This window comes from Tachyglossus aculeatus, chromosome 5, assembly GCF_015852505.1.
Source record: "Tachyglossus aculeatus isolate mTacAcu1 chromosome 5, mTacAcu1.pri, whole genome shotgun sequence".
Lineage (NCBI taxonomy): Eukaryota > Metazoa > Chordata > Mammalia > Monotremata > Tachyglossidae > Tachyglossus > Tachyglossus aculeatus.
Window position 1 is genome coordinate 54,919,719 of NC_052070.1, and position 24,697 is coordinate 54,944,415.

Genomic DNA, 24,697 nt, shown 5'->3' on the forward strand with positions numbered 1-24,697 from the left:
GGAGTGGGGAAACGTGGACTGAACTTTTTTTTAGAAAAATGACCCGTGCCGCAGAATAAAATGTGGACTGGAGTGGGGAGAGACAGAGGGCAGTGAGGAGGCTGATGCAGTAGTCAAGGAGGGATGCGATAAGTGCTCGGATCAGGGTAGTAGCAACTTGGGTGGGCAGGAAAAGGCGGGTTTTAGCAAAGTTGTGAAGGTAGACGCGATAGGATTTGATGACAGACTGACTATGTGGGTTGAATGAGAGATGAGTTGAGGATGATGTCAAGGTTCCGGGCCTGTGAGATGGAGAAGGATGGGGCTGTCTAAAGTGATGGGAAAGACAGGAGAGTTCAGGGTTTGGGTAGGAAGATGAGAAGTTTTGTTTTGGACGTGTTAGGTTTGAACTGTCAGTGGGACATCCATGCAGAGATGTCCTGAAGGCAGGGGGGACTGTGAGACTGCGGAAGAGGAGAGAGTCCAGGGCTGGAGATATAGAGATGGTAGTTGAAGCCAGCAGACTTGAATGAGCTCTCCAAGGGAGTGGGTGAAGATGGAAAATTGAAGAGGACCTAGAACTGAGCTTTGAAAGACCCCCACAGTTAGAGGGTGGGAGGCAGAGGAGTAGCCCATGTCTAGAGAGATAGGAGGGAGAACCTGAAGAGGACAGCGTCAGTGAAGTCAAGGTTGGATGAAGTTTCCAGGAGAAAGGAGTGGACCACAGTGTCGAAGGCAGCCGAGAGGTTGAGGAGAATGAAGAGCACAGGCTTGGGAGGCAGAGGTCTTGGGTTCTAATCCCGGCTTTGCCACTTGTCAGCTGTGTGACTTTGGGCAAGTCGCTTCTCTGTGCCTCAGTTACCTTATCTGTAAAATGGGGATTAAGACTGTGAGCCCCATGCGGGACAACCTGATAACGTGTATCTACTACAGCTCTTAGAGCAGTGCTTGGCACATAGTAAGCGCTCAGCAAATACCATTATTATTATTATTATTATTGAGTAGAGGCTGTTAGATTTGGCAAGGAGATCATTGGTGACCTTAAAGAGTACAGTTTTTGTGGAGTGAAGTGACGGGGAAGCCAGAATGGAGAGGGTCCAGGAAGGACAGATCCACAGAACTACCATTTGGCCCTCCTGGGAAACTGGGGCAGCCGGCGTCCCAGGGACCTTGGGCCAGTAATGACCCGGGATCCCTGAGTGGGCTGTGGGAGGGAACACTGGGGTCCACGGGCCTGAGGCCGAGCAGACTCCTGGGAGGGAAGCAACAGGCCTGTGACCCGGTTTGCTGCTTGCAGCCCCGGTGGGGCAGTGGGCAGGTGGGTAGGAGAATGCCTGCTCTTAGCGAGAGCAGCAGGGCCAGGGGTTGGTGAGCCGTGGGATGGGACGGGACGGGGGGCCCAGCCCCGGCCTGAGGTGCCCCTGGCTCTTCCCGGCCCCAGTCCTTCAACACCTACTTCAGCAGCGAGCACAGCCGCCTGCTGCTACTCTGGAGACAGGTGGTGGGCTTCCGGAGGCACGTCGGCCACCTGAAGGCCTCCACGGAGAGGTGAGTGTCGCGGAGGGCTCCCCGCGGGAGGCCGGCGGGGGTCGTCCGCCCGCCGACCCCTCGTCCGTCCCCGCCCCTCCTTCCCCCCCTCCGTCCCTCCGTCCCCGGCTGCAGGGACCTGTGTCAGCTGCGAGGGGAGCTGGCGCGGACGGCCCGGGCCATCCAGGCGGCCGGAGTCGGGCTGAGCGGGAGCCTGCGCCTGGCGGAGAGCGGCAGAGAGGCGGCCCTGGAGCGGCAGGCTTTGCTGCGTGCCCAGCTGGAGGAGCAGCTGCGGGACAAGGGCCGCGAGCTGATCCAACTCCAAATGAAGGGCGACCTGGAGAAGGCGGACCTCAGTGCCAGGTGGGCATGTGCTGCCCGGACCCCACTGGGGCTCTATGGACCGTGTCTGGGCTGTCCAGTCAGTCAATTGTACTTATTGAGTGCTTACTGTGTGCAGAGCACCGTATTGAGTGTTTAGGAGAGTACAAAGTAACAGACACATTCCCTGCCCACAATGAGCTCGCAGTTTAGAGGGACAGACAGGTATCAATGTAAGTAAATAAATTACAGATATGTACATAAGTGCTGTGGGGCTGAGAAAGGGGATGAATAAAGAGAGCAAGTCAGACTGACGCAGAAAGGAGTGGGAGAAGAGGAGAGGGGGCTTAGTTAAGGAAGGCCTCTTGGAGATGGTAAGGCTCTGGAACGGGGGAGAGTAATTGTCTGTCAGATATGAGGAGGGAGGGCGTTCCAGGGCAGAGGCAGGATGTGAGCGAGAGGTCAGCGGTGAGATAGTCGAGACTGAGGTGCAGTGAGAAGATTGGCATTAGAGGAGTGAAGTCTCTGGGCTGGGTTGTAGTAGGAGAGTAGCGAGGCCAGAGGCAGGGCAGTTGAGAGTCTCTGTTTCCCTCCCTGCATCTGGGAGCCTGGGTGACCTGCGGGGAGCTGGGAAGCAGAGAAGGGGGGCACAGAACCGGGGGCTTGGGAAGAGGAAAGAGCCCAGCTGTCCCGGTTTCCCTTGGGCAGCTGGGGCAGGGGAGGGGGCACCAGGAAGGGCAATGGGAGGGATTCCGTTCAGACAAAGCTGACAGCACCCTCTGCGTTTTCCCCCGGCCCTCACCCAGAGTGACCGAATTGGCACTATCTCTGGAGCGGCTGCAGAGCCAGGCTGCCGAGAAGGAGCGGGCCAACGAGGCCCTGACCCAGAAGCTGGAGACCCTGGTGAGACGAGGGCAGGGCCGCAGCTCCTTTGCCCTGCCCGGCCCCCTTCAACCCCGCCTGACCCCCTCTGCCCTGTTGGCCCTGATTGTCCCCGGGGCTAGGCTGGGCTCTAATCCCTGCCCCAGCCTCTGCCCCAACCCTGTAGTAGTCCTGTTCCTGTGGCCCTGCCCCGGCCCTGCCTGCGGCCTCTCCTCCGAGGCAATGCCTTTTCAGCCGTCAGCCTCGAGTGACTCTCGCTGCCTTGGTTGCTGTGCGGAGGAAATCCCTGGGGAACCCAGGGACCTCCGTTGTCCTCGCCTCTTGCTTCTGGGGGCCGCTCCTGGCGGTGACCTCCAGCCGGGCCCGGAAGCCTGGGCCGGGAATTGAAGACCAGGGAAGCGTCTCTCAGTCCTTTCCTGGCTGTGCAGGAGGCCACGCGGCTGCAGGAGCAGACAGTCCTGGAAGCGGAGGAGCTGGAGACCCTGAGGACTGAATCGGAGGTGCTGCAGCAAACCCTGAGGGACCTGGCTCAGGTGTGTGTGGGCTTGTATTCATTCATTCATTCATATTTATTGAGTGCTTACTGTGTGCAGAGCACTGTACTAAGCGCTTGGGAAGTCCAAGTTAGCAACATAGGCAGCGAGGGTTCAGAGCTGGCCTGGTGGGAGAGCTGTGTTGCCCCCTTATGCTTGCCAGTACGTCAATCAGACAGTTGGTGGTATATAGTAATAATAAGAATGGTATTTATTAAACACTTACTACGTGCCAAGCGCTGTTCTAAGGTCCGGGGTAGATACAAGTTAATTAGGCTGGACAGAGTCCCTGTCCCACATGGGATTCACGTTCTAAGTTGAAAGGAGTAGGATTTAATCCCTATTTTACAGTTGAGGGAACTGAGGCCCAGAGAAATTAAGTGATTTGCCCAAGGATACATGATAGACACGTGTCAGAACCAGGACTAGAATCTAAATCCTGTCTCTCCCAGGCCCCGTGTTCTTTCCACTAGGCCAAGCTGTGTACGTATGCAGAGCACTGTACTAAGCACGTTGGTGAATACAAACGTTAGTAGACCCAATCTCTACCCTCTAAGAGTTTACAGCCTAGTGGGGAAGGCAGATAATAATAATGGTATTTGTTAAGCGCTTACTATGTGCAAAGCACTGTTCTAAGCACTGAAGGGGATACAAGGTGATCCGGTTGCCCCATGTGGGGCTCAGTCTTAATCTTCATTTTACAGATGAGGTAACTGAGGCTCAGAGAAGTTAAGTGACTTGCCCAAAGTCACCTAGCTGACAAGTGGCGGAGCCGGGATTAGAACCCATGACCTCTGACTCCCAAGCCCCTGCTCTTTCCACGGAGCCGGATACTAAATTATGGTGAGGAGCAACAGAATCTGAGTGCAGTCGGAAGGCCAGCGCAGAGCAGGGATTAGGAATGGAGCTGGGCAATGCGCAGATCCAGTGTGAGCCTTTCCCTTTCCCCCCCAACTGTGTAGTCCTCTCCCGAGCGCTTAGTACAGCGGTCTGCCCAGTGAGCACTCAGTAAATGTACCGTCGATTGACCGACCGGTGGATTGCTCCCTTCCCCGGCAGGCCGTCCTGTCAGATGCAGACAGCGGGGTTCAGCTGAGCGGGACGGAGCGCACACCAGAGGCCTCGGATGCCAGCCTGCGGGGCCTGTCCTCCAGCCTGCGCACCCCGTCCCCGCTGCGCCCCTGCTCCCCCCGCCGCTGCGGCTCCCCGGCCTGCTCGGACTCCACGCTGACCCTGGTCCACTCCGCCCTGCACAAGCGGCAGCTCCAGGTTCAGGTGGGAAGACCCGGCTGGGCCTCCTGGGGGTGGGGGGCCCCGGGCGAATCAGCTTGGAGGGGCGGGGGGCTGGTTGGTGGGGGGCTCCAGGGTTCGGGGGTCCTAGGGACGAGCCGATTCTGCGTCGCTGGGGTGTTCTGGGCACCGGGGGGCTGGCGGGGGGATACCCAGATGGGGACCCGGGTGTCTCTCCAGGACATGCGGGGGCGGTACGAGGCGAGCCAGGACCTGCTGGGCTCCCTGCGGAAGCAGCTGGGCCAGGGCGAGGGGGAGCGGCGGGCCCTGGAGAAGCGGCTGCTGCAGCTGCAGGATGCGCTTGATGGGGCGGCTCAGGCCAAGGAGGATGCCCAGAGGGAGGCTCGGCGGCTCCGCGGCGTCACTGACCTCCTGAGCAGGTGCGGACCCCTGGTCCGGACCGGGGGAGGGAGGTGGGCCTGAGCGGGGCGGGCGGGGGAGACCGCGGGAAGGTCCAGCAGCGTGGCTCAGCGGAAAAGGCCCGGGCTTTGGAGTCAGAGGTCATGGGTTTGAATCCCGGCTCCGCCACTTGTCAGCTGGGTGACTTTGGGCAAGTCACTTCTCTGGGCCTCAGTTACCCCATCTGGATTAAGACGGTGAGCCCGCTGTGGGACAACATGATCACCTTGTAACCTCCCCAGTGCTTAGAACACTGCTTTGCACACAGTAAGCGCTTAATAAATGCCGTCGTTGTGTGAAGCAGCGTGGCGTAGTGGAAAGATCACGGGCTTGGGAGTCAGAGGTCGTGGGTTCTAATCCCGGCTCTGCCACCGACCAGCTGTGTGACTTTGGGCAAGTCACTTGACTTCTCTGGGCCTCAGTTCCCTCCTCTGGAAAATGGGGATTAAGACCGTGAGCCCCCCATGGGACAACCTGATCACCTTGTAACCTCCCCAGCGCTTAGAACAGTGCTTTGCACATAGTAAGTGCTTAATAAGTGCCATCATTATTATTATTATTATTATCCAGCCTGGGCTGGAATGGCAGGGGTCAGGGAGGGGTCACGGGTTGTCCTTCCCATCGTACAGGGGGTCGGAGGAGGCCCGGGGAATTCCAGGGACTTGTTCCAGGTCATCCCCCGAGTGGTGGAACTCGAACCCAGGCCCCCGGGGCCTCTTGAACCTCCTCTCCCCGGTCCCTTGGGCAGCGAGAAGAGCGAGCTGGCCGGGAACGTCCAGGCCCTGCAGCAGCAGGTGGCCGCCCTGCGTCAGGAGCAGGAGAAGCTGCAGTTGGCCAGCGGGGACCTGCAGCGGCAGAGGGATCAGCTGGCGGAGGAGAAGGACGACGCCATCCAGGACAGGGAGCGGGCCCGCAGGGAGATCGAGCGAAGGTGAGGGGCGGGGGACGAGGAGAGAGGCCGTCGGGCTGACTCTCTCCTCTCTCTCACCACTCAGATTCTTCCAAAGGCCCTGACCTTTGACTCAGTGGGTCTTTGAGCCAGACTGAAGGGATCCTTCCCCCTCTGCTTCCCCACTCCCGCCTCCTCGCACCCGCCTCGTGGCTCCTTCCCCTGCTCAGCCACCCTGCTCCGGCAGGAGAGGACACACACCGCTACGCGACACACAGCGGCTCATCCCGCTCCTTGGGAGCTCGGCCCTCAGTCACCCGGCCCCCTCCTACCTCGCCTCGCTGCTCTCCTACAATCCGGCCTGCACATTTCGTTCCTCTAATGCCAGCCTTCTCACTGTACTTCGATCTCGTCTATCTCGCTGCTGACCTCTCAGCCCACGTCCTGCCTCCGGCCCGGAAAGCCCTCCCTCCTCATATCCGACAGACAATTACTCTTCCCTCCTTCAAAACCTATTGAAGGCACATCTCCTCCAAGAACTCTTCCCTGATGAAGCCCTCCTTTCCTCTTCTCCCGCTCCCTTCTGCATCGCCTTGACTTGCTCCCTTTATTCCTCCCCGCTCTCAGCCCCGCAGCATTTATGTGCATATCTGTAATTTATTTATTTATATTGATGTTGGTCTCCCCCTCTAGACTAAGCTCGTTGTGGGCAGAGAATGTTGTCTGTGATATTTTTGTATTTTACTCTCCCAAGCGCTTAGTGCCGTGCTCTGCACACAGTAAGCGCTCAATAAATATGATTGACTGACTGGGAGCAGACTGGGAGGTGGGTTGGAGGCGGGAAGAGTGAAAGCAGGGGCTCAGCGGTGAGCCGGTCTTCTGAACGTGGGCTTTTCGAGGAACTGGTGGCTTGAGGCTAGCATGGCGAAGGGATCGCTGAAAGCCGTTGGACGGCGAGGGCACAGGAGAACCAGGCGGTGCTCTCCCTCCCGCCCCGCCCCGCCCCGCCCTGCCCCGCAGCCGCAAGCAGCTGGAGCAGGTGGAGGGGAAGAAATCAGGTCTGGCCAAGGAGCTGGTGCTGGCTAAAGAGGCGCTGAGCAAGGCCACGCTGGAGAAGGACGTGCTGGACGCCGAGAAGGCAGAAGTGACGGAGACGCTGAGCAAGGTCAGGGTCCCCCCCCAGCCCCGTTCAACCTTCACGTTGGGTTAATCGGGCTGATTGATCCCCGTATCCCTGAGCGGCTTCTCCAGGGAAGGCCTCCGAGCCTTTTTTGCCGGGTGTGCTGCTAGATGTCAGGAAACACCGCCCTGGGCACATCCAGGGAGCAGGACATCTCCAGCCGCGGCACACCGGGAGCTTACTTTGCAAACGACCCTGTTCAAATGTGGCCACACAGAGGGGATCCCCATTCATTTAGTCCAGTCCCCTGCCTCGAGGCATATACCGTCCTTCAACCTTCCTTGAGGGACGGCTGTTTGAGCTGCTCAGGCCAGACCTCCCCACCGTGCCCTGGTCGGCTCCCTCCGTGCCGCGGTTCTGGGATGCTGCGTGCGGCCAGGACTCCGGCGCAGTCGGAAAGAGGCCGGTGGCCTGCTTATCCCCCGTCTCCCCCTTCCCTCTGAAATCCCCGATGTGTCCGTGTGAGAACTGAATCGTGGGAGTCGGGGGAGGATCTTGGCCTGCCCGTCTGGAGTGCTTTGGCAGGGGAGAGTTCGGGTCAGGACTAGGTGAGAACAGGGGAACTCTGCCAGCCTCCACAAACTCCCCACAGCTAGTTATCTTTCTGCTGTTCCCCCCGACTCCAGTCTTGCTGCTCCTGGTCTTCTGATGGGCTTTTTGACCAGAGTTTAATCCCCGCACGCCCCTGCCCTCTGACTAATCAAAATTCCTGCTGCACCAAGTCCATTCCTTCTTGTGGTTTTTTTTTAGTGGTATTTGTTAAGCACTTACTATGTGCCAGGCACAGTACTAAGCCCCGGGGTAGATACAAACTAATCAGATTGGACACAGTCCATGTTCCACATAGGGCTCCCAGTCTTCATCCCCGTTTTACAGATGAGGTAACTGAGGCCCAGAGCAGCGAAGAGGTCACAAAGCAGACAAGTGGCGGAGCAGGGATTAGAACCCGGGTCTTAACCCCCAGGCCCGGGCTCTATCCACTAGGCCACGCAGCTTCTCTTGTTCTGACAAGAGCGTTTGAATTTGCTTACAGGTTTTGTGACCGTTTTCTTCACTTGACCACAGTGTGTTTTTTTGATACTGATCTTGTTCTCTGCCCTCGTCTCCTACGCCCTGCCTCTCATCTTTTCGACTGCCTCTTCTTCTGGGTGTCTGTTTCAGGCTTTCCCTCTGCTTTGCTCTCTGTCTTGGTCTGCGGCTGCCGGGGCCTGTCTCTGTCTCGCTCCCTCTCTAGCTCTCTGTCTCTGATCTGCCTGTCTGTCCCCCAGGTTGAGGCCAGCAGAGTGGAGCTGGAGTTGGCCACGGGGAAGCTGAAGGTGGAGGAGGCCTCTCTGCGGGACTCGCTGTCTAAACTGAGCGCCCTCAACGAGAGCTTGGCCCAGGACAAACTGGAGCTGAACCGGGCCATTGTGCAGGTAATAATAGCCCTGACAGTAACGGTTTTCATTAAGCCCTAACTCTGTGTTGAGCCCTGGGGCAGATACGAGGTGATTAGATCAGACACAACCTACTCTAGACTGTAAGCCTGTTGTGGGCAGCGAATGTGTCTGTTTATTGTTACATTGTACTCTCCCAGGGTCTTAGTATTCATTCATTCATTCATTCAATCGTATTTATTGAGCGCTTACTGTGTGCAGAGCACTGTACTAAGCGCTTGGGAAGCACAAGTTGGCAACATATAGAGACGGTCACTACCCAACAGCGGGCTCACAGTCTAGAAGGGGGAGACAGAGAACAAAACAAAACATGCTAACAAAATAAAATAAATAGGATAAATATGCACAAATAAAATAGAGTAATAAATATGTACAAACATATATACAGGTGTTGGGAGGGGAAGGAGGTAAGGCGGGGGAGGAGAGGGAGAGGAAGGAGTGGGCTCAGTGTGGGAAGGCCTCCTGGAGGAGGTGAGCTCTCAGTAGGGCTTTGAAGGGAGGAAGAGAGTTAGCTTGGCGGATGTGCGGAGGGAGATTTATTTGTCTGGCTCTGCCTTTCCGGACGGACAGAGTACAGTGCCCTGCACACAGTAAGTGCTCAGTAAATACGAATGAATGAACGAACACAGTCCCTGTCCCACTCAGAGCTCATAGTCTAATGGAGAACAGGTGTTAAATCCCCATTTTACAGATGAGGAACTGAGTCCCAGAGAAATGAAGTGACTTTCCTGAGGTCACACAGCAGGCCAATGGTGGAACTGGCATTAGAGCCTGTGCCTGGGTCGCCTTCCCCTCAGAGAGGGCCTGTCACCATCGGGCAGCGTACCACTTCCTGCAGAATAATAATAATAATAATAATGATGGCATTTATGTTGCCAACTTGTACTTCCCAAGCGCTTAGTACAGTGCTCTGCACACAGTCAGCACTCAATAAATACGATTGATTGATTTAGTAAGCGCTTACTATGTGCAAAGCACTGTTCTAAGTGCTGGGAGGTTACAAGATGATAGGTCATCCCACGGGGGGCTCACAGTCTTAATCCCCATTTTACAGTTGAGGTAACTGAGGCACGGAGAAGTTAAGTGACTTGCCCAGAGTCACACAGCTGACAGTTGGCGGAGCCGGGATTTGAACCCGTGACCTCTGACTCCAAAGCCCGGGCTCTTCCCACTGAGCCACGCTGCTTCTCTGAGGGGCCTCTTAGCCCCTCTGCTGCTTCTCAGCCTTCTGCAAAGGCCCAGTTGCTGGGGATAGAAGAGCCATTAATCAATGGTATTTATTAATGATTATGGTACTTGTTAAGCACTTATTATGTGCCAAGAACTGTTCTAAGCACAGGGATTATCCTTGACTCCAAAATCTCTTTCAATCCACAAGTCACTAAATCCTGTTGGTTGTTCCTCCTCAAAATTGCCCAGGATTCACCCCTTCCTTCCTTCACCACCATCACTGATCCCTACACTTGTCACGCTTGTCATGTAGCGGCTTCACCGCTGCATCTGCCCCCCTCTAGTCTGCGAGTTCGTTGTGGGCAGGAATGTGTCCGTTTGTTGTTCCGTTGTACTCTCCCAAGGGCTTAGTACAATGCTTTGCACACAGTAAGCACTCAGTAAATACGACTGAATGGGTGAATGAATGGAATGGGGTAGAAACAGGTTAATCAAGTTGGACACAGTCCTTTGTCCCACACTGAGCTTACACTCTTAATCCCCATTTTTTACAGATGAGGGAATGAGTGTTTACTGTGTGCATAGCACTTGGGAGAGTACAGTATAATGGAGTTGGTAGACACATTCCCTGTCCACACGGAGCTTTCAGTATGGAGGGCAAGACAGACGTTAATGAAAAGGAGAAAACTCCAGATATGTACAGAAGTGCTGTGAGGACGAGGGAGGGGCGAATAAAAGGTACAAATCCAAGTGCAAGGGCAATGCAGAAGGGGGTGGGAGAGGAGGAAATGAGGGCTTAGTTGAGGAGATGTGCTTTCAGTAAGGCTTTGATTATGGGGAGAATGATCGTCTGTTGGATGTGAAGGGGGAGAGAGTTCAACGCAGGAGGTAGGTGAGGGGTCGGTGGCGAGATAGATGACATTGAGGTTGGCGTTAGAGGAGTGACGTGTGCTGGCTGGGCTTTAGTAAGAAATCAGAGAGATAGGTAGGAAGGGGCAAGGTGATTGAGTGATTTAAAGCCAGTGGTTAAGAATTTGTTTGACTTGGGTGTGGATGGGCAACCGCTGGAGAGCCTTGAGTGGGGAAGCATCGACCGAATGGTTTCATAGAAAAATGATCTGGGCAGCAGAGTGAAGTATGTACTGAAGTTGAGAGAGACAGGAGGCAGGGAGGCCAGTAAGAAGGCCGATGCAATAATCGAGGTAGGATAGGATAAGTGCTGGGATTAACATGGTAGTAGTTCGGGTGGAGAGGACAGGGCAGATCTTAGTGTTGTTGTGAAGGTTTAACTGACAGTATTTGATGGCCAATCAAATAAGTGTATTGAATGAGAGAGATGAGTCGAGGATCGCGGCTTATGAGACAGGGAGGGTGGTGGTGCTGTCTTCACTGCTGGGAAAGTAATGGGGAGGACAGGGTTTGTGGGAGAAAAACGAGGAGTTCTGTTTTGAACATGTTAAGTTTGAGGTGTCAGTGTGCCATCCAAGTAGAGATGTTCTGAAGGTGGGAGGAAACACGAGACTGAAGAGAAGGAGAAAGATCAGGGCTGGCGATGTAGATTTGGGAATCATCCACGTAGAGATGGTACCTGAAGCCGTGGGAGCGAATGAGTTCTTCAAGGGAGTGGGTATAGATGGAGACGAGAAGGGGATGCAGAACGGAACCTTGAGGAACTCCCGCAATTAGGGCGTGGGAGGCAGAAGGGGAACCCATGAAAGGGATTGAGAATAAGCGGCCAGAGAGGAGGAGAATCAGAAGAGGACAGTGTCGGCAAAGCCAAGCTTGGGTGATATTTCCAGGAAGAGGGGGTGGTCAACAGTGTCGAAGGCAGTTGAGAGGTCAAGGAGGATTAGGGTGGAGTAGAGACCATTGGATTAGGCAACAAGGAGATCATTGGTGACCCTTGAAGTGGCAGTTTCGGTGGAGCGAAGTGGAGAGGAAGTCAGATTGGAGGGGACTCAAGGAGAGAATTGGAGGAAAGGAAGTGGGAATAGCGGGTGTAGACAACTCGCTCAAGGAGTTTGGAGAGGAGTGGTAGAAGGGAGATGGAACCATGGAGGGAGTCATGGGGCCAAGAGAGGGTGTTTTTAGGGTAGGTAAAAATAAGCATGTTTGAAAGCAGTGGGGTAAAAGTGATTGGAGAGTGAACAGTTGCAAATGGTGGTCAAGGAGGGAAGAAGTGATGGAGTAAGTGTTTTGATAAGTTGCAAAGGGATGGGGTTGGAGGCGCAGATGGAGGAGTGGATTTTGAGAGGAGGTAAGATATCTCCTCTTGTGATACTGCTGGGGAAGATGAAAGAGTTGAAGGAGCAGGAGATCACACCCAGTGGTTTCAATTGTATTGATTAAATAGATGGCCAGGTCATTAGGGGCAAGAGATGGGGGGGCAGAGGATCTGAAGAGGGAGTTAAACATCGGAAACAACTTCCGAGGTCAGTGGGCATGAGTCACGCCCTTGGTTTACCAAGTGCGGCAGTGTGCTGGGTGGTGGCAGAGGTTGAAGATGGGCAAAGAAAGGTGAGTGCTGACTGAAAGTACTGAAGCCCAGCTTTCCCAGGTCCAGCTGCGATAGAAGGTGTTGGCTGGAGTGGGGCTAGTGTCCACCCAGGAGGGCTAGTCAGGGGGTGTCTTTACTCTCCCAGCTGTAGGACTCGGGGGCAAGAGCGTCAGGATGAGGGGCCGTGGAGGGAGCTGAGAAATTTAGACCTAGCCCTGGGACCCCAGGTCCAGGAAGGGCAGCCTCCACTTCCACAGCCCCACCCTGGCTCGGTCTGCTGGCTGGGCTGGAAGACCTGACCCCCGGACTCCTATGGACGAGACCACGGGCCCTCTTGGCCCTCTGTCCCTTGCCTCCACAGCTAGAAGAGGAGCGAGGGGCCCTGGTGGGGCAGAGGCGGGAAGCGGAGCAGGAGAAGGGCTCCATGCGGGACCAGCTGGTGCGACTGGAGCAGGAGAAGCAGGAGCTGAAGGCCGGGCGGCAGGGGCTGGAGCGGGCCCTGCGCGAGGCCCAGGACACTCGGGACCGACTGGAGCGTCAGCTGTCCATCTTGCACAGGGAGCGGGCCCAGCTGCAGGAGCAGCTGGCACAGGTGGGGGCATGCCTTGGAAGGGGGGGCATGCCTTGGAAGGGAGGGCATGGGAGGGCAAAGGTGGGTTGGGGCAGTCCCAGCTCAGGCTCCATCCTCTTGACCCCAGAGGGGCATCAAGGGCTCAAGATGGCACCGCTACTTGGGAGCGTCTTGGTCCAGGGCATGGCGAAAGCACGGTGTGGCCAAGGCCTGGGCACAGACCTGGATGCTTCAAGTTGGGCAGGGCCGAGCGAAGTGAGGAGAGGGTCAGTCAGTCAATCATATTTATTGAGCGCTTACTGTGTGCAGAGCACTGTACTAAGCGCTTGGGAGAGTACGATACAACAATAAACAGACACATTCCCTGACCGCAACGAGCTTACGGTCTAGAGGGGCAGGAGACAGACATTAATAGAATAAATAAATTACAGATAAGCAGATTGGGCACAGTCCCTGTCCCAGGTGGGGCTCACTGTCTAAATGGGAGGGAGAACAGGTGATTTTACATTTTACAGGTTTTACAGATGATAAACAATGTACAGTATAACAGACACATTCCTTGCCCACAACGAGCTTATAGTCCCGAGGGGGAGACAGGCATTAATATAAATAAATTATTATTATATATATGAAAGGAAATGTTAGTCTCCGGAGGGTGGAGAGGACAGGCCAGGACCAAATAAGGGAGATGTCTCCGGGGGCCATGGAGCCAGTGCAGCAGGGATGGTGGGGATGGAGATGGCGGCAGATGCTGAGAGGAGTTGGGAGTCAGGGAGCCGAGGAGGACCCTCTCCTCAATCAGTCAGTGGTATTTACTGAGTGCTTACTCTGTGCAGAGCGCTGTACTAAGTGCTTGGGAGTGAAGCAGCGTGGCCTAGTGGAAAGAGCCCGGGCTTGGGAGTCAGAGGTCGTGGGTTCTAATCCCAGCCCCGCCATTTGTCAGCTGTGTGACTTTGGGCAATCACTTCACATCTCCGGGCCTCAGTTATCTCGTCTGTAAAATGGGGATGAAGACCGTGAGCCCCACGTGGGACAGTCCGATCACCTTGTATCCCCCCAGCGCTTAGAACAGGCTTGGCACGTAGTAAGCGCTTAGCAAATACCAACATTGTTATTACAGTAGAACAGAATTAGCAGTCAGGTTTCCTGCCCATAACGAGCTCGCGCCTTGGCAGCTATCGCGGCAGCGGAGCGGGCAGGAGGAGGAGCTGCTGCAGGCGCGGCGGGACGGGGAGCGGCAGGCCGAGACTCTGGCCCGGACGGCGCGGGAGCAGGAGTCGCTGACCAAGGAGAAGGCCAGCCTGGTGGTACAGCTGGCTGCCTCGGAGCGGGAGAACCGGACCCTGGCTGAGGAGACCACCGGCCTCCGGTAAGGCACTTTGGGATCTTTACCCTGATCTCTCCCTCCGGGCTGGGTGGGGTCTCCCCCCTTGGGGAGGGGCTTCAATCAATCAATCAGTCGTATTTATTGAGCGCTTACTGTGTTCAGAACACTGTTCTAAGCGCTTGGGAAGTACAAGTTGGCAACATATAGAGACGGTCCCTACCCAACAGTGGGCTCACAGTCTAGAAGGGGAAGACAGAGAACAAAACCAAACATATTAAAATAAAATAAGTAGAATAGATATGTACAAGCTGCAGCTGTTGCATCCCAGGTCTGGGCCACCAGAAGGGGTATTAGAGAGACACAGAATGGCAGAGTCCCCCGAGGGCCGTGTCTGGCTGGAAGGGAGAGGTGAGTGCTTCCTGCGGCAAGGAGGCCACTGCCTCCTGGTGAGTTGGCATCCAGGACCCCCAATTTGGCTGGTGCTGCTGCCCCTCTGGGTATTAATAACTGTGGTATTTGTTATGCACTTCCTATGTGTGCCAAACACTGTGCTAAGTGCTAGGGTAGGGTTGCAGATGATATTCTAGACTGTGAGCCCACTGTTGGGTAGGGACCGTCTCTATATGTTGCCAACTTATACTTCCCAAGGGCTTAGTACAGTGCTCTGCACAAAGTAAGCGCTCAATAAATACAACTGAATGAATGAATATACAATATACAGTATAACAGACACGTTTCTTGCCCAGAACGAGCCTGTAGTCTCGAGGGGGAGGCAGACATTAATATAAATAAATTATTATTATATATATGAAAGTAAATGTTTGTCTCCGGAGGGTGGAGAGGACAGGCCAGGACCAAATAAGGGAGATGTCTCCGGGGGCCATGGAGCCAGTGCAGCAGGGATGGTGCGGATGGAGATGGTGGCAGATGCTGAGAGGAGTTGGGAGTCAGGGAGCCGAGGAGGACCGTCTCCTCAATCAATCAGTCAGTGGTGTTTACTGAGTGGAGTAGGTATAATTCATTCAGTCGTATTTATTGAGCGCTTACTGTGTGCAGAGTGCTGTACCAAGTGCTTGGGAGAGTACAAAACAACAGACCCATTCCCTGACCACGATGAGCTTACAGTCTAGAGGGGTGGGAGATGGACATTAATATAAATAAATAAATTACAGATAATCAGGTTGGGCACTGTCCCTGTCCCATGTGGGGCTCACAGTCTAAATGGGAGGGAAAACAGGTGCTGAACTCCCATTTTACAGATGATGGAACCAGAGATTCATTCATTCAATTGTATTTTTTGAGCACTTACTGTGTGCAGAGCATTCATTCATTCATTCAATTGTATTTATTGAGCACTTACTGTGTGCAAAGCATTCATTCATTCAATTGCATTTATTGAGCACTTACTGTGTGCAAAGCATTGTACTAAGTGCTTGGGAGAGAGCAGTACTGTACTAAGCACTTGGAAGAGTACAGTATCACAATATACCAGGCACATTCCGTGTCCACAATGAGCTTACAGTCCACAGGGGTAGAGCAGCATGAGAAGCAGCATAGCATAGTGGATAAAGCCCAGACAGGCCTGGGTGTCAGAAGGACTTATTTCTAATCCCAACTCCACCACTAATGTTGTCTGTTGTGTGACCTTGGCAAGTCACTTCACTTCTCTGAGCCTCAGTTGCCTGTAAAATCAATCAATCAATCAATCAATCAATCGTATTTATTGAGCTCTTACTGTGTGCAGAGCACTGTACTAAGCGCTTGGGAAGTACAAGTTGGCAACATATAGAGACAGTCCCTACCCAGCAGTGGGCTCACAGTCTAAAATGGGGAGACAGAGAACAAAACCAAACATACCAACAAAATAAAATAAATAGAATAGATATGTACAAGTAAAATAAATAAATAAAAATAAAATAAATAAATAAAATAATAAATGGGGATTGAGACAGGGAGCCCCATGTGGGACAGGAACTGTGTCCAACCTGATTTGCCTGTATCCACCCCAGCGCTTAGTGTAGTGAGTGGCGCTCAGTAAGTGCTTAACAAATACCACAATTATTATTATCTTTAGAAGGGGAGACGGACATTCATATAATTAAATTACAGGCATGTACGTTATTAAAGATATGTACAGAGAGCTAAGTGACCTGCCCAAAGTCACACAGCAGGCACGTGGCGGAGCCCACAGCCGCGATTAGACGCCCAGCAGATGTTGGGGTGCCCTCCTCCAAGCCATGAGTCTGCCCCTCCTGGCTGGGGGCTCCCGAGAGGAGGGGACTGCCTGCTGGGGAGTTGGTCTGGCCAGGAACAGTGGCTTAAGGATCCTAGCCAGCGTCGGTCCGCGGTTGCAGGTCAGAAAAGGAAGCCCTGGAGACCAGCCTGTTTGACCTGCAGCACCAGCTGGGGCACCTGGAAGGCCGGAAAGAACAGCTGGAGTCCGAGAACCAGGCCCTGCTCCTGGCCAAGGAGACGCTGCATGGTACGGGGCAAGGAAAGACCCAAGAAACCTGGCTCCCCGCTTCACGGCCTCTTCCTCGGCCTGGGCAGTTGCTCCAGCACCACTTTGGTCCCCTGGGCCGGTCCCCGGTTGGGCAGTGCCAGGAGGAGTCACGGGGTGGTGCCGCCCATCTCCTTTTTGTGCCCCCGCTGTCCCGGTTGGCGTGGGGCCATCTGTCATTCAGAGGAGCCCTGCTTCTGCCTTTGAAGCAACAATTCCTTAGTTTAGGGGTCTCTCATATTCCCATTGTACTTTCGTAAATGGGATCTCATTTGTCTCCTCAGAGTGGCTCTGGGAATCAGGGTGAGAGCCTTCCCAGGGTACAGCAGGGGAAACTGAGGCCCAGAGCAGCAGGAGCCAGAGGCACCGGTTTTTTTGGCCCACAAACCACAGTCCTGGACGTCGGGGATGGGAATGGGGCCCCTGACTGTGAGTTTCCCCCTTTTTGCCGCTCCTGTTCCAGTGGAGCTGACGGCCCTGCGGAAACAGACGGAGGCTGAGGGGCAGAGGGCGGCGAGAGACAAGGAGGACCTGGTGCAGAAGCTGGCCCGGGTGGAGCAGGAGGCCCAGGCCACGCTGCGGGGAGAGCAGGCCGCGCACGAGGAGGCCGTGGAGCGACTCCACAGGGAGAAGGTGGAGGCCGGGGGAGGGTGGCTGGGGGTGACGGCGGGTCGCGGGGTGACCGGAGAGCCCTCGGCCGGGCTGGCTCACCCAGGGCAGCGGAGTCGCCGGGCCCTGATCCTTACCTGCCTTCTGGAGTGGCGGGGGTGCCGCGGGGCGGGCATCTGAGGGTGCGGGGCCAGCTGCCCTTCTGCCTCTGGTTTGACCTCGGGCCCCGATAGGAGGCAGCCCGGCGGGAGCTGGAGGCCGAGCGGACAGAACTGGTGCACCGGCTCACCAAAGAGCGGGAGGAGCTGCTCGCACGCTTCGAGGCGGAAAAGGAGGAGCTGAGCGAGGAGATCACCGCTCTGCAGCAAGAGCGAGATGAGAGCCTTCTCCTGGCTGAGAATGAGAAGCAGCAGGTGGGTCGGGCTGGACAAGGCTGGGCTGGGAAAGGCAGGGGTCCAGGGCAACCTGAGCCCAGGATAATAATAATAATAATAATTGGCATTTGTTAAGCACTTACTATGTGCAAAGCACTGTTCTAAGCTCTGGGGAGGATACAGGGTGATCAGGTTGTCCCACGTGGGGTTCTCAGTCTTAATCCCCATTTTACAGATGAGGTCACTGAGATCCAGAGAAGGATGGCATTCTTGGGTATGTGGTCAGGGAGAGAGCAGGAAAAATGATTACAATCACAACAGTAATTAGTAGCTGTAGTAGTGATCAGGATAATAGGCCTCAAGTTTGCATAATGTGTTTATTTCCTAAAGTACTTTGCCTATTAACTAATTTGTTCTGACACTCGCCCTATGGAGCAGGGAGAGGTGGGGAGGGACCAGAAAATGTGGGCTGCATTGCTCTATCTTACAGATCAGATAGGGACAGAGGACCCTCAGTCAATGGTATTTATTGAGTGCTTTCTGTGTGGAGAGCACTATACCAAGCCCTTGGGAGAGAATCATATATTAGAATTGGGAGATACGATCCCTGCCCTTCTAGACTGTGAGCCCACTGTTGGGTAGGGACTGTCTCTATATGTTGCCAACTTGTACTTCCCAAGCGCTTAGTACGGTGCTCTGCACACAGTAAGCGCTCAATAAATACGATTGATTGATTGCCCGCAAGAAGCTTACTGTCTAGAGGGGGAGTTAAGAGACTTTTCCAAAATCCCGCAGTGGGTCAGGGGAGAGCTGGAATTAGAAGCCAGGGCTCCTGACTTGGCATGGCAAACAGCACCACTGCCCTTCACCCACTGGGCATGTTCCCAGGATCATCCTGACGCCGGGGATCTCTGATGGCCCCGGAGATAACGTTAGCAGGTTTGGCCCTGAGGGCTTCTCCGTTCACCCCGACCCTCCTGGCCCAGGCGCTGTCCCTCAAGGAGTCGGAGAAGACGGCTCTGTCCGAGAAGCTGAGTGGCACCCAGCAGACCCTGGCCGCCGTCTCCATGGAGATGGAGCGGCAGAAGCGCGACGCCTTGAGTCGGCAGGAGCAGGACCGGGTTGGTGATGGGGGCGCGGGCTGGGCCAACCGGTGGGGTGGCCCGAGCCCTGAGGGGTGGAGTGTCACCAGATGGAGCGGTCAGGAGGCCTCCTCTTCCCACCTTGCTCCCTTGCCTGTCCGGCCCTCAGGTCCTTCCACTGAGGCACGTGGAGGGACCCGGGCTCAGAGGAGCGTGGAGGTACGGGGGCGGGAGAGGGACGTCTGACTCTCCGGGTGAGAATGGCCCTGGGGGCTCCTCAGAAGCGGGAGGAGGACCCTAGGTGGGCGGGAAGGGAGAGGGCAGGCTGGCTGGCTGGCCGGGGAGAGGGAGGATGAGAGCCAGGTGGTCTCGCGGCGGCCTCCAGAGCACGGTCACCTCGCTGACGGCGGAGCTGAGGAGCCTGCGGGCCCAGTTCGAGGAAGCCATCACGGCCCACGAGCGGGAGGTGAAGGCGCTGCATGAGCAGGCTTGGGATCTGGGCAAGCAGCGGGAGTCCTGCCTCCGGGAGGTGAGTCCTGCCCCTGGGAGGGGAGCCCTGGACCGAGGGAGGGGTGGGGGCAGGCAGGGAGAGAGGACCCTGGCCGCTACCTGGGCCCTTCAGCCCGGAAATCCAGATCCTTTTTCAAATTGGCCCCTAACGAGGGTCACCACCATTCCCAGCCGGCGGAAGTGGGAGGCTTCCGGGCAGGGAGACCATCGTGCTGTGGGGCTTGGGGGTCTGGGGAAGGAGCCTTTGTGGAGGAACTGCCCCGGGGATCATCCCCGGACCCGTCCCCCCGGTCAGGTGGAGGAGCTGCGGACCCAGCTGCAGCTGGTGGAGGATGCGCGAGACGGGGTGCGGCGGGAGCTCCTGGAGGCCCAGCGGAAAGTGCGGGAGGGCCAGGAAGGGCGCGAAGCCCAGCGCCAGGAGGCCCTGGAGCTGCGTCGCAGTCTGGGGGACAGTGCCAAGGAGCGCGAGGCCCTGCGCTGCTCCAATGAGGAACTGCGGGCTGCCGTCAAGAGGGCTGAGGGCGAGAGGATCTGGTGAGCCTGCTGGGCAGGGAAGCGGGGTCTGCGTCCCACCCACTCCCTGAGGCTGGGCCTGCCAAGGACTTCCTGGGGGCAGAAGTGATCCCCTGCCACCGGAATTGGTCCGGGGATGGTCCAGGGGGCTGGATCCCCTGGACCCCCAGAGGGACTCTGAGCCTGAGCCAGGTGTGATGGGCTCATTCAACCCATCAGGGTTTGCCGCTGCCCCTGGCAGTGGGCTCCCTAGCCAACGTAGCCGGGGCCTGAACCCGGAGTTAGATTGGAATCCTTGTGAATAGAGAAGCAGCGTTGCTCAGTGGAAAGAGCACGGGCTTTGGAGTCAGAGCTCATGGATTCAAATTCTGGCTCCGCCAGTTGTGTGACTTTGGACAAGTCACTTAAATTCTCTGTGCCTCAGTTGCCTCATCTGGAACATGGGGATTAAAACTGTAAGCCCCCGGTGGGACAACCTGATCACCTTGTAACCTCCCTAGCGCTTAGAACAGTGCCTTGCACATAGTAAGCGCTTAATAAATGCCATCATTATTATTCCGGGGCAGCAAGCTGCTGCTGGTTTCCAGGCGTACCCTTCTTTCCCCCGCGACCCTCCCGCCATCCACCCAAGGGAGGCAGGGCCCGGGGATTGCTCTCTGACCGGGCTTCCCACCGCAGCCTGAAACGTGCCAACGAGGACAAGGAGCAGAAGCTGGCCCTCCTGGAGGAGGCCCGGGCGGCAGCGGGCAGGGAAGCCGGGGAGCTTCGGACCGGGCTGCAGGAAGTGGAGAGGTCACGGCTGGAGGCTCGCCGGGAGCTACAGGAACTGCGGCGGCAGGTAAAGGGTGGACGGCATCCCGGGGGAGTGAGCCAGCGGGGGTCAGGGGGTAGAGAGGAACACCACTGTCCCGTCAGTCTCACCCCACCCTAGCCCCCCACCCCCGTGCAGGTCTGAACGTTGCTCAAGCCAGCATTGGGTCCCGCCTTCCAAGAGCCGGGTCAGGTCAGAGCCGACCATACCCGGAGATCAACGTGCAATTGGAGACCTAAATTATCCAGAGAGCACCCAGGGTAGACCTGATAACAGAGATTAAAACAGCCAGGGCCACAGACAATCGTACCAACCCCTGGCAGAATGCAGTAATTCAAAACAGACTAAGTAGAATGCAGTAAAATCTGTTAGCCAGACTGAAGTTGCGGTCATTGGTTTTTCTTATTTTTTTTTTAATGGTATTTGTTAAGTACCTGCTATGTGCCAGACAATACTAAATGCTGAGGTAGGTAGAAGTTAATCAGGTTGGACACAGTCCTTGTCCCACATGGGTGTCACAGTCTTAATCTCATCATCAATCGTATTTATTGAGCACTTACTGTGTGCAGAGCACTGTACTAAGCGCTTAATCTCCATTTTACAGATGAGGTAACTGAGGCACAGAGAAGTGAAGTAACTTGCCCACGGTCACAGAGCAGAGAAGTAGCAAAACTGGGATTAGAACTCAGGTCCTTCTTCCTCCTAAGCCCATACTTTATCTGCTAGGCCATGCTGCTTCCCTCGCTGAGTGTTTCTTCAGGGATCTTTAAAGGGTCTTAATCATGTCCACACAGAGGGATTTTTCTTTCTTCCTGTAGAAATTTCCATTTTTCACCCGAATCTGTTTTGGGCCAGGCTGTCTCTAGGTACCAACCAAGCATCAGTCAATCAATCATATTTATTGAGTGCTTACTGTGTGCAGGGCACTGTACTGTGAGCTTGGGTGAGTATAATAATAATAATTATAGTAATTGTGGAATTTGCTAAGCACTTGGTAGGTACCAGGCACTGTAGTAAGTGCTGGGATAGATAGAAGCAAACGGAGTTGGACACAGTCCCTGTCCCACATGGGGCTCACAGTCTTAATCGCCATTTTACAGATGAAGTGAAATGATTTGCCCAGGGTCACCCAGACAAATGGTGGAGCCGGTATTAGAACCCAGAGCCTCCTGACTCCTAAACCCATATTCTGTGCAACAGGCCACAGTGCTTGTAACAATTTGTAAACCCATCAGTGAGGTTTGCCCTGTGTCTTGAAGCCAGGCACCCCCACAAATGGCTTCACAGCCTCGATCCCCCCAGCCTCACTAATAACAGCCAGTCCGCCTATCAGGTGGGCAGCACTGAGGGATTTTCCAGCCTCCACCCCTTCCCCAGCCTCAGGACCATCCCAAGCCTCCATCGCCTCCAGGCATCAGCTTCCAATCAATCAGGCAGACCCGCGAACGTGTGGAGAGGCTCGCTGAGGGTACGTCCTCTCAGAAGCAAGGCCCCGATCCACTTCGGTCAGCCTCCCTTGGTTCGAACTATCCAGAGAGCTCTGCACATAGTAAGCGCTCAATAAATACAATTGATGTTGATGATGATGATGAACCCTCCCAGTGGTTGGCGGTCCCGAGAAACCACAGGCCTGTGAAACCACTCGCTCTGCTGTCGGATTCGACCCCTGCCCAGACTTTGTTCTTTGGAAGTTGTCTGCTACAGTCTCCAGGAGGTTTTGTATTAAGGAGGCTTTCTCAGGGCTGAGGGGGGAGTGTATCTGCGGTGGCGATGGAGTATGGGACCCCTAGTAACAATAATAATAATGGCATTTATTAAGCGCTTACTATGTGCAAAGCACTGTTCTAAGCACTGGGGAGGTTTCAAGGTGATCAGGTTGTCCCGTGGGGGGCTCACAGTCTTAATCCCCATTTGACAGATGAGGTAACTGAGGCCCAGAGAAGTTAAGTGACACACAACTGCCGGAGCCAGGATTTGAACCCATGACTGCTGACTCCAAAGCCCGGACTCCTTCCACTGAGCCACTTTGCTTCTCTTCTCTTGTCTCATCTGGTGCAGATGAAGGTGCTGGACAGCGAGAACACCAAGAAAAGCCAGGAGGTCGGGGAGCTGCAGGCCCGCCTAGCGCTGGGGGAGCAGGCGGAGAAAGAGAGCCAACGAGAGGCCTTCGGCCTGAAGCAGAAACTCCGGCAGAGCGAGGCCAACTGGGAGACGGCTCAGAAAGAGGTGCCCAGCCCTGGCCCTTGGGCATCACACCAGCTAATGGGGGATCCTCATCATTCATTCATTCATTCATTCAGTCGTATTTATTGAGCGCTTACTGTGTGCAGAGCACTGTACTAAACACTTGGGAAGTACAAGTTGGCAACATAGAGACGGTCCCTACCCAACATTGGGCTCACAGTCTAGAAGGGGGAGACAGAGAACAAAACAAAACATATTTACAAAATAAAATAAATAGAATAAATTTATTCCCCTCGGCACCCTCCCTGGGGTCTGGCCCAATGTCTCCAAATGGTGGGTCGGTTCCTGTTTGTGGCCCTTCCCTGGTCCCTGCTGATGTCCAAAGGGTCTCCTTCCCCCTCCTCCTCCCTGACTCCCCTGACCCTAGCAGAGGGCAGGGGAAGCCTGGCCTAGCTGCCCCCCACCGAAGCCTGGGGAACTGCCCTTGGATGGTGCCTGCCCCCCTTACCCCACCGGGCCCCCCCACCCACTTTGCTGCCCTTTCCCCCTCGACCCAGATTCAGGCCTTGCAGAAGAAGCTGTCGGAACTGGAGGGGGAGTTCCGGGCGCGGGAGCGGGGCCTGCTGGGCTCCCTGGAGGAGTCGCGGGGGACCGAAAAGAAGCTGCTGGACAATGCCCGCCACCTGGACCTGAAGCTGGAAGGGGCCCAGGCCCAAGCCGCCGAACTGGGGCTGCGACTGAGCGCGGCCGAAGGCCGGGCCCAGGGCCTGGAGGCGGAGCTGGCCCGGGTCGAGGGACAGAGGCGGGAAGGGGAGTTCCAGCTGAGCAGCCTGCGCTCCGCCCTGCGACGCACTCTGGGCATCGGTCGGACCGGGCGGCCTCCCAGCCCCGCTCCCTGGCGCCGCGCCCGCTCTCCCCTCAGGGTCATCTCCCCCGCCAGAGGTACTTGCTACTCTCTCCTCGATCCTCCCGGGATTTCCCTGCCGCCCCTGCCTTGCTTCCCCAACTTGCCCATTCTCCAGTCCCTCCCTTACAGCCCTCATGGCCTTTGGTGGAGGGGAGGAATGCAGAGCAGGAGAGCCTAGGGAGAAAGTGGCGAATCTCAGCCTGGAGAAGAGAAAGCTGGGTGATGTTTGGGAGCTGGAAGGTGCTAGTACAGGGGATGGAGACTTCTCCAGCCCTCAACTGAGGCCAGAACAAGAGGGAAAGGCAACAAGAGCGATTTAGGTTAGACCCGAACGGAACTCCTCATCTGGGGGGTGGTAAGATATTGGACTATTCCTGAGGTCAGGGGAAGAGGTGCTGGGCAGCCTCTGTGGAGGTCTCAGAACCTGGCCAGAATTTCCCGTCCTAATGTGTAAGAGCAGTCTGTCTCAGAGGCATGGCCATAGACGGGATGTCCTCAAGGTCTAAGTTTCTAATTCCAAGTGATCTCATGTTCACTTGATCAGTCAATCAATCAGGAGTATTTATTGAGTGCTTACTATATGCAGAGTACCGTACTAAGCGCTTGGGAGAGTACAACAGAATTAGTGAACTGTTCTTCAGTTTTCTCTCTTTCATTCCCCCAGAGCAGCTCCCACTGCCCGGCCTGTAGTCCTCTGCCCAAAGTTGGCACCTAGTAAATAATGTTACTACCACCACCACCACTACTACTACTATTAATTCTGAGGGCGCTAGAACAGGCCTGGTTCTGGGTTCCGGTCCGTGGTTCTGTTCAGAGTTCTGCCAGCCGGGGTTGCTTTGCTCTTTCCTTCTCCAGCCCAGACCCTTGGGGCTCCTACCTCCTTCCTCTTGGCCACCACAGGAGCCGAGCCAGCCGGCGAGGGCCGCAGCGGCGGCAGCGCTGGCCCCGCGTCACCCGAGCGCAGCCCCGGTTCTCGTCCGCGGTCCCCGGAGCCCGTGCTCTCCCCGCCCCCTGGGGACCTTGATCTGGAGGCTGTGCGGGCAGCTCTCCGAGAATTCCTGCAGGAGCTGCGGGATGCCCAGCGAGAACGGGTACGGCTGGCCGGGGGCGCCCCAGGGTAGGCGTGCCAGGCTGGGTACCCCCGGCTCGTGGGCTGCCCTGCCTGCTGGGTGGGGGGTGGCCCGCGGATGACCGGCTTCTCTCCCC

General features: G+C 55.8%; 1 protein-coding gene across 4 annotated transcripts in view; it reads left to right on the forward strand.

The window, feature by feature from the left end:
• CROCC (ciliary rootlet coiled-coil, rootletin) overlaps nt 1–24,697 on the forward strand; it is a 51,062-nt gene that overhangs the window by 19,441 nt on the left and 6,924 nt on the right. For 3 of the 4 annotated variants that reach the window (XM_038746556.1, XM_038746558.1, XM_038746559.1), the window contains exons 8-28: nt 1,421–1,527; nt 1,642–1,869; nt 2,634–2,730; nt 3,138–3,242; nt 4,302–4,517; nt 4,713–4,912; nt 5,680–5,862; nt 6,841–6,985; nt 8,269–8,415; nt 12,465–12,695; nt 13,850–14,043; nt 16,356–16,483; nt 16,965–17,134; nt 17,344–17,523; nt 18,471–18,605; nt 18,952–19,095; nt 19,372–19,610; nt 20,268–20,427; nt 22,459–22,626; nt 23,142–23,526; nt 24,347–24,582. In XM_038746556.1, the coding sequence (XP_038602484.1) occupies nt 1,421–1,527; nt 1,642–1,869; nt 2,634–2,730; nt 3,138–3,242; nt 4,302–4,517; nt 4,713–4,912; nt 5,680–5,862; nt 6,841–6,985; nt 8,269–8,415; nt 12,465–12,695; nt 13,850–14,043; nt 16,356–16,483; nt 16,965–17,134; nt 17,344–17,523; nt 18,471–18,605; nt 18,952–19,095; nt 19,372–19,610; nt 20,268–20,427; nt 22,459–22,626; nt 23,142–23,526; nt 24,347–24,582 (3,798 nt within the window). The remainder of the gene's footprint in view (nt 1–1,420; nt 1,528–1,641; nt 1,870–2,633; nt 2,731–3,137; nt 3,243–4,301; nt 4,518–4,712; nt 4,913–5,679; nt 5,863–6,840; nt 6,986–8,268; nt 8,416–12,464; nt 12,696–13,849; nt 14,044–16,355; nt 16,484–16,964; nt 17,135–17,343; nt 17,524–18,470; nt 18,606–18,951; nt 19,096–19,371; nt 19,611–20,267; nt 20,428–22,458; nt 22,627–23,141; nt 23,527–24,346; nt 24,583–24,697) is intronic. The other variant, XM_038746557.1, reaches the window with a different exon arrangement.